Source organism: Stomoxys calcitrans, chromosome 5, assembly GCF_963082655.1.
Source record: "Stomoxys calcitrans chromosome 5, idStoCalc2.1, whole genome shotgun sequence".
Classification (NCBI taxonomy): Eukaryota; Metazoa; Arthropoda; class Insecta; order Diptera; family Muscidae; genus Stomoxys; species Stomoxys calcitrans.
The window spans coordinates 12,545,286-12,554,598 of record NC_081556.1 but is presented as its reverse complement, the minus strand read 5'-3'; the positions used below and the strand labels follow the sequence as shown (position 1 = coordinate 12,554,598).

At 37.0% G+C, this 9,313-nt stretch overlaps 1 protein-coding gene across 1 annotated transcript; it reads left to right on the top strand.

Moving 5' to 3' along the window:
- The first annotated feature begins 4,002 nt into the window (after positions 1-4,002).
- On the top strand, positions 4,003-8,604 carry LOC106083400 (anaphase-promoting complex subunit 10). Its single transcript, XM_059368982.1, has 4 exons — positions 4,003-4,014; positions 7,766-7,955; positions 8,017-8,253; positions 8,315-8,604. The coding sequence occupies exons 1-4, from the start codon at positions 4,003-4,005 to the stop codon at positions 8,524-8,526; spliced, it is 651 nt and encodes a 216-aa protein (XP_059224965.1). The 3' UTR covers positions 8,527-8,604.
- The last annotated feature ends 709 nt before the right edge of the window (positions 8,605-9,313 follow it).

The window sequence follows — 9,313 nt, the reverse complement described above, 5'->3', positions numbered from 1 at the left end:
CATGTTCATCAGTTGCTAGCACAATATGCGGAATCGTGTTCTTCGCGTTGCCATGGACGATGAGCTCTATGGATCGGCTAGATCACCAATTATGGTGAATTGAAAGCAGGCTTCAGAAAGGGTAAAACTCAGATTAAGGAAACAAGTGGCTGGAGAGACGACATGAAGTTTCCCTTCCACCTCACTCGTGTCTTCTGTCACTTCACTGAGAGTAGTAAATTCCTATTTATAATATTTAACTAGATTCCAAACATCTGAATGCAAACTGGAACTCTCGTGCCAATCTAGCTCTTCTTGTGTTTATTCTGATGCCTGAAACCCGGAACAGGTTGCGTAAAATCTTTTCATACATTTCTTGCACATGGGCTGATCATTGGTTCAGTAGTCAATTGTTTTGCGCTGAAGTTGTTGGAAGTCGTAACAGAACACCGCATGCAAAATGTGAGCCAAATCGGACAAACATTGCGCTTTATAAGGGCTCAAGAAGTCAAATCGGGAGATCGGTTTATATGGGAGCTATATCAGGTTATAGACCGATTAGGACCGTACTTGGCACAGTTATTGGATGTCATAACAGAACACTACATGCAAAATTTCGGACAAAAATTGCGGATTCTAAGGGCTTAAGAAGTCAAATCGGGAGATCAGTTTATATGAAACCGATTCGGACCGTACTTGGCATAGATGTTGGAAGTCATAACAAAACACTTTGTGCAAAATGTCAGCCAAATCGGACAAAAATTGCGGCTTCCAGGGGCTTAAGAAGTCAAATCTGGAGTTTATATGGAAGCTATATCTAAATACGAACCGATATGGTCCATTTGCAATCCCCAACGACTTACATCAATATTAAGTATCTGTGCAAAATTTCAAGCGGCCAGCTTTACGCGTTCGACCGTTATCGTGATTTCGAAAGACTGATGGACATGCTTAGATCGACTCAGAACGTTAAGACGCTCAAGAATATATATGTATATATACTTTACAAACGGAATGACTAGATTAGTAAACCCCCCATCCTATAAAAATATAATATACAAACATGAACGAAAGCTGGCCAAACAACGTCATAGACAAGTTGATATTGAAGCTAAAATGCAGTTTCCGGATATGATCCAAAAAAACTCGAATTTTTGTACACCCCATTAAATTTATCCTATAAAATACTTAGAAACTGTTTTTTTGGGGCCACGCGTCTAGATGGCCCTCAATAGGGCTGCCAGACTTGACAATTTTTCAAGAAAAAAAAACGGAAACAATTTCTAAATTAATTTTTATTATAATTGGAATTTTGTCTTTAAAGATAATGTCATTGAAATTTTAGTCCACCTTTTTTAGAGGGTATAAAATTTACGGTAATCACAAAACGACCAGGCTCTACAAAAAAACTTCTTATTAAGGGGTCAAAATTTGATTTCCAAGACCCTGGAGCGCCGTGAATAACTCGGCGCTCCAGTTCTTTGTATTCATGTCTTTAATTTGAGTTTATTCGCATTCCGCACAATTTCTTTTGGGTGAGTGGACTTTCAAGGTCCGAGTCCCAAAAAATTTCATATTCGTTTTGCTGGGTTAATTTTAAGGAGTTAGGCAAAAATGTTGGTATTTTGAACATTTTCCCCGTAAACTGGACTTTAGGCAAATCTTTTTTCTAAATGAACATAAAACTTTTAACCTTAAATATTGACTAAAAATTGCCTTATCAGGAATATTTGTAATTTTTTTTTGAAAAAAAACAGGAGTTTTGAGAAATTTTTTCATTTCTCGAATATTGACGAATATCTTAACTTAAAAATCAACTTAATTAAAATCAACTTAATTAAAAGTTTTTAAATGATATCAAAATTAAAAAACCCACCTACAAATATCAAAAAATCAGTTCATAGACAATTTCAACGAAATTTGCTTATTAAAAGTTTTTAAATGATATGAAAATTAAAACACCCACCTACAAATCTCAAAAAATCCGTTCATAGATTTTTATTTCCCACAAAATGTTTAGTTGGCATCGAATTTGACGTTATTTATTGCTAAAATTCAAAACTGGCAACTCTGTAATGTGCTGCTCAATTTAAAAACCGTTGCTCTTTTTCCTCTGTCGTCTCACACTTTTCTTTTTTTTTTCATCTGTTTAAACTGTTTGTATTTTCTTTATGATTTTGCGGTTTGTTTGTTGTTGTCATACGATTGTGCACCCAACCGACAGCCCAAGCATTTCACCCCTGAAAAACGGTTGGCTTAAAGCCCTACCAGGCTACTGTTCGTCATTTAAGTGCGGTGCAAGAGTACAGAATTATTTTCGCTTGGCGCGCGCTCTCTCTCTCTCTCTTTCTCTCTCTCATACTTTCTTTCCAACATATTCGCATGGTATCATATCATCATCGGCAACAACTATCAGCCATCAGCAAACCAGCACCACCACCGTCAAACATCAACAACATCCATTGTACGATGATGTTGGCGATGGCTTGTGATGGCCCAACGACGATGACTCACTCCAGGAAGGATTTTTATTTTTACTTTATAAACACAAATTTAGCAGCATTAGAGTAGTGGCAGTAGTAGCGGCCCAGTGAGTGAGTGTTAAGTTCTTACAGTTGATGTATTCGGGGAAAATGTGTATGTAGGAATGTCTGAATGACGATTAACGTTTAGCACAAACATTTTGTTGTGTGATGGTTCCAGCAGTTGTGTTTTTAGATGTCTGCATGTCGCCCTCGATGCCGCGACGGCAACCATGGTCTAGTGTGGGGTTAAATGTTATTGTTGTGGGAGTGTTAAATTGGAAAATGGGTTTGGTTTTTGCTGCTTTCGTTTAGCTAGAGAGGGAGAGAGAAAAGCTTCCAAAACACATGCTGTGCCATTTTTGGTAGGTATGTCGGAAAAAGAGGTAAACGCAGTGATGAGTGACACATGGAAGATGGGAGAGTAGCGAAGAATCTACAATAATAACCTCCCGCCAGGGTGGCGAGTGCTTAAAAGCATTTGTGCACTGACATTGTACGGCGGCATCTACGGCGACGACGTTGTGGTGATGTCTATAGGTCCATCGGAATTGGGTCAAGGACGGGTTGGAAATAGAAAAGAATGAGATATTTTTACATGTACACATTTTTGTGACTTTTTGCATGGATAAGCATATGTATATGCTTGTAGGGATACACAAATATGTATAAACATGCAAACTTACATACATGTGTACATATGTATTTGCGCCCATCAATGTGGAGACCCTCTTTTTTCCACAATATGTGTGTACACACGAACTTAAGAAGAAGAAATCGAGCATGGCGTGAAAAAAGGAATAAAACTTTGGCGAACGGGAATGAAACCACAAAAAAATATGTTACCCACACCCATCAACATACTCACACACGTATGTATGTTCGTACATTTTTGTACGCACATATCTCTGGAGTCATAATGATCGTTTAAGATTTAATTTTTTCTTTTTTTTTGGAATTGGAGCCATTGGCCAATGACATCACATCAAAGGCCGGCTGAGGATGGCGGTGAGTGACTCATTGCAAAGCTACGTTTGCCCCAACGTTAATCATGTGTTAAAGTTGACACTTTCTGGTGAATTTTTATATGAATGAGTGATAAACACGATTGTTTTTTTTTTTATCCGCAAAACTAAACATCAACAATCAAAATTGCTATTCATTAACCGTAAGAATTCGCAAACACACATCAGACAATTAACAAGTGAAAGCCACATTGAGTGTGCTATTGTTCTAGATATGACTAAACGTATACAGACAGTATGTATGTAGTTGTTGGGCGAAGGAAGATGGGCTAGAGGTAAAAAAGTATATAAAAATGTCATGACTTCTAGATAGCAAAGTTACGCAGGTAGTTTTATTAAGATAGTTGACAGAGTCGTAATTTAATGAATTAAATGAGTTAACCTGAGAAGGGAAGCTCATAGGTAAACCCCTGCTGGTCACCAGTTGAACTTGATGCAGTCACTAGGGAGGAAAAGGAAGTTTGCGTAATAGTAACATGTCACACAAGGTATAGAGGATTCTCTGTCAGTTGAAATACAGGGGAATGTTTTCTATAGCAATTACATTTTTATCATAGTTTAACATTTAATAAGAAATATATTAAAAAACGAACATTTCACAGCATTAGGTACGGCTACCTTTAGAAACATTGGCAGCTGATTTTTATATAGAAGTATTTTTGCTGTTATAGCAAACTTTTTGTAGTTTTGAAACAATAGGCTCACAGTTGAAAATTTCTGCTGCACTATTGACTACTGTGACTGGATACACGGATAGAAAGCACCGTTACTTTCTCAAAACAAACAAACGATTGTCAAATGTGATTTGTCATAAATAGGAATAGCAAATGAACAACTTTGATAATAGTTCCCCGACATCCCAGGAGAAACTGTTACGAGAGAAGCGCACGACGGTCCTCAACCCTCAACCTAGGTTAACGAGATTGTTGCGATGTAGAGGCTTTAGCCCTAAATAGAAAATTGACTGTGTGGAGGCTGCCCTTTATCAAGCTAGCCAATATAAAAAAATTTAAAAGTGAAATCAAAATGAGAAGAGTTTAGAAGATAACTGGCGCCCCACTGCGTCCGAACTGAACAAATCATTCTGAAGGTCTGTTTCTAACAATTTCTGCTGTCTGTCGGCTAAAAAAAAGAGTGCCTCGCTTCTCGATCTCACATTAAGTAATCCGCCAAGCTGTTTTAGTTGAGACACTCATATAGAAAGCTAGGGAAGCATCTTCTAACAAATTAATCAGTAGGTGTACTTCTTACCATATCCTCCCAAATGAAAAATTTCGGCTTCTGGATCCCACAATAAGTGTCTAAAATAGCAATCAAGTGAACTAGAACAATATAAAAAAATTTAAAAGTGAAATCAAAATGAGAAGAGTTTAGAAGATAACTGGCGCCCCACTGCGTCCGAACTGAACAAATCATTCTGAAGGTCTGTTTCTAACAATTTCTGCTGTCTGTCGGCTAAAATAAAAAAGAGTGCCTCGCTTCTCGATCTCACATTAAGTAATCCGCCAAGCTGTTTTAGTTGAGACACTCATATAGAAAGCTAGGGAAGCATCTTCTAACAAATTAATCAGTAGGTGTACTTCCTACCATGTCCTCTCAAATGAAAAATTTCGGCTTTTAGATCCAACAATAAGTGTCTAAAATAGCAATCAAGTGAACTAGAAGACCTTAATCTCAGCGAATAAGACTAAAGGCCGAAACAGAATGAGTACGTTGAGGAACGTCGCATTAAAAAATGCAACTCTGCAAAAAGCAACTCGCAAAAGTTAAACAATTTTTAACTTTGATGACCAAAAACACTACTTCACGTGTGGCAACACAGAATGACGCTCGCTTCAAGCGTCAAAGTTGACATTTTTAACTTTTCCGCGCAAGGCGGATTTAAGAAGGTGGTCTCAAGCGAACAGCTGTTAACACCCGGCCGGTTTTAACGGTATTAAGATGTCAGATTTATGTTTGCTTACTCTTTTTTATTATCTTCTTTCTCGCATATTCTCTGCTCATGTACGCACACAACATTTTTGTTGTTGTAGCCACAACAAAAACGACCTTCAGACACCTAACAAGGATCTATCCACGCCGTATAGCGAGCTAGAGAAGAAACTGCAAGAGTCATGCATTAGACTCACTCAGAAGAGTGTATTCCAGTGGGCATGATGGAAAATCTGACTTCGCAGCTGAAGCAATTGTGAGTCCAGCTGGAGACACCATTCTCACAAGGCGAAATGCGCTCAATCTTGGCATGTCAAGTCAAAGCCACCTGCGTGGTAAGAACAAGTCGAATACCAAGAAACCAAAAGATGTCTATCAACCTGATTGCTGTTACCTACTAAGGTTGATCGGTAAAAGCGAGACCGTCCTCACACAAAGAGAAATAGTGGAAATAGAGAAATAGTACAATTAATAGTGGGATTGAGAAATGCGGTGCCTGGCTTAGTATCTACCATGAAGCCCTTAAAAAAGATGGACGAAAGGATAGTTAACCTGAGAATTGGTACAAACAGATACCAACAGATTTGGGAAAAGTTCTCATCGTACTGTAGTTTTGTAGATCTTATAAATAAGTCTGGAACATATTCCACAGCAACTCGCTTAAATAGAGAGTCCACACTCTTGTTGTGGTTGAGCAAACTCGTTCCAGTCCATAGGATCAATCGCCGCGGGAAAATTATGGCCATTGGTTATTTAAAGGTGACAATAACTAACTGCCAAATGGAGCATTATAGGCACTCAATATTTAAGCGCTGCCCGGCCACTCATTAAGACCCTCTACTCGATACCGCAGAATGTCCGCGGCCGCTATTGCAACTACTCCGTCCGGAGCATTCCACTATCAGTAACTTGTGGACGCGACCGGTAGATCTCAGCTGAGCTTCTCACGATAACTGTCGGAAATCGACTTGAGGACCTTATTTCTACTCTTGATTTGGTACGACTTCTGACTCCAAGCATTTTGAGGTAGTTGTGACATTTTCATCCTATCCAGAGCAAGCAAATATACTGAATAGCGTTCCAGTGATAAGTTGTTTTGAATAGTTCCAGAATTCATGCGTTAACATCCGATAATACCTAATTTTCACTGTATAGCACCATGGCGAAACAATTAAAGGTGGTCCATTTGTACAACAACCAGAAATCATACGGTGCAAGCCGCCATTTCTCATCAAGCTGATCGACGTTTTGCCAACACACACAAAGAAATTTTTATGTGTACATGAGCAGAGAATATGCGAGAAAGAAGATAACTACAAAGAATATGTAAACAAAAATCTGACATCTTAATGCTGTCAAACATGGCCGGATGTCAAAAGCTGTTCGCGTTAGTGAATCCTGGGTACAACTCATACCAAATCACTTTCATTTAATCTGCATGAAATCTGCTAAATGGAATTCTTCCCCACTTTTTGGAAAATCGTGAGAAAAAAGGCTTCAAATCCAAGGAAAATACAATAAATCAATAGAGAACAATTCTAATTTACTATAATCTCGTCAAATTGCGGAATACTTTTACATTTTAAGCTCACAAATTGAAAAACGAATAATGGAATGCGAATGCAGACAAAGAAGAATTCGATTAAAAGTTGTGTCCTTGAATTAAACTTGTTGCACCCTAATCTCGGTAAGTTATTTACTTTTCGGCAAAGAGCAGAAGAATACCCCTTCTTAATAGGTCTAATTTTCTTTGCTTGTGAACTGCAATTTGGGACCAATTCATCGATGTTAATCAATATTACATATAAAAAGATTTAAATGTTCCAATAAACGCGCATATAAAAACATTTTCATCTGTAACACTAAGTGTCTGACTTGATAATTTCATATAAAGTCACGTAAAACTTCTCCACAATGTGGTGTGGCTCTACTGTTTGAAATCTGCTTAAAAGGACGCTCCTTTCCCCTGAACTAAAACTTGAATTGGACAGCACTTAGTACCCCCGCGGATTCTCAATGGAATTATTAAATCTATTAAAGGAACTAGTTTTAATCATTGGGATTAAATTTGATTTTAAATATATTTAACGTTTTACCCAATGAAAATTATCGTTATCGATAATAGTTTCCGGTGGAAGATTAAATGTCGCAATACACGTCTGTGTACAATCAAATATGATTCCGTATGGCAACACCAAACTTTGTTTTGATATTTCTGAATGGGCTACCAGTTCACTGTGAATTGATGGATGAAACAAACCAAAACAAAACAAACCAACAAAAACCTCTTTGGTTCACATTTTTTAGGCAAACTCGTATTGTTTTGTTTATTTAAAAAATCAGCGATTAATTTCGCCTAAATTTTTCAAAGTGGCAGGCAATAATGAAGAGACAGAAAAAAGTGAAATTAAAGAAGACCCATTGGAAGAAGAAAGAAATGGACTTGTGAGAGAAGTGGGCAATCAAGCTGTATGGAGCCTATCATCATGCAAGCCCGGTAACAATTGTACTAATCATTAGGGAAGATGGTGCCTAATTAAACCTTCAAATATTTTCAGGTTTTGGTGTGGAACGCTTACGTGACAACATCATGGACACATATTGGCAATCTGATGGCCAGTTGCCACATTTGGTTAATATACAATTCCATAGAAAAACAAACATAAGTCAAATTTACATATATACCGACTATAAATTGGACGAAAGTTATACACCTTCACGTATTTCCATAAGAGCCGGCTCTCATTTCAATGATTTACAAGAACTGCAAATTGTTGATTTAAATGAACCTACCGGTAAGAAACTTTTTCCATGTCATAGCAAAATATTATATTAAACAAATATTTTGTTGTGCAGGTTGGGTCACTATACCCATTAAGGATGGCAGTGTTAAGTGCATACGCACTTTTATGCTGCAAATTGCTGTAATATCCAATCATCAAAATGGTCGTGATACCCACATGCGTCAGATACGCATACATGCTCCCGTTGAAGATCGTCATTACCCCTTGGAATTATTTGGTAAATTTAGTACTGTAAATTTTCAAAAATTTGCTACGCTTCGTTGAAATTTAGACATCTTTTATATAATTCGATTTGATATGTGTTTGTAATAAATAAGATTTTGTAAACAGATAGTTTTGGAATAGCCTAGTACTCTAATTGTATAAAATGGTAACAAAGAATTTCATAGCAAGATAAGTAACGTGAGAAAATTGTCACAAAGTGCACACTAATAGAAAAGAAGAAGCACATGGAATAACATTTACTTTAGTAGCATAATAAAAGAAAAATAAAGCAAGAGACAATCCCATGGCAGCAGCCCCAGTGTACAACACACTGCTACAACAAATCAAAAGAAAGTATTGTCACAATTGAATCAGTTACACTAGGATCTCTTCTTCCACATAAAAGTATGTGACTTCACTAAAATACCTATATTTAGGACAAATTTTTAAAAAATACATCTGTATTATCAGAATATGATTAACAATTTTATATCTCATAACAAATAGTACTTCGTGTGCAACACTAAGATACAAATTCCGTTCCTATCATATCCACAAATTTGCATAGGCAAAAAACCAAGCCAAACATGGTCCAAATCGGCCCACAACCTGATAGCTTCAAAATAACTTATTTCTTAATGAAATTGCTTGGACCTCTAAATGGCACAGATTTGGTACAATGGAATGTTCATGGAAACTTTTTCAAGGCCATAATTAAAATTTATATATTTCTTTTTTCAACCCCCTTACATAGCATTCGCTGTATATCAACAGTCTAAAAATATTTAGAATCCATTGTTTTAGTTTCTCATTTTGAATTTCCCTAATATGTATGTTGATTTGATTG

Excerpts from the sequence above, each read along its gene's own strand:
- LOC106083400 (XM_059368982.1), top strand. Across the intron at positions 7,956-8,016 it reads CCTATCATCATGCAAGCCCG|GTTTTGGTGTGGAACGCTTA; the intron begins GTAACAATTGTA and ends AAATATTTTCAG. Across the intron at positions 8,254-8,314 it reads TGATTTAAATGAACCTACCG|GTTGGGTCACTATACCCATT; the intron begins GTAAGAAACTTT and ends TTTGTTGTGCAG.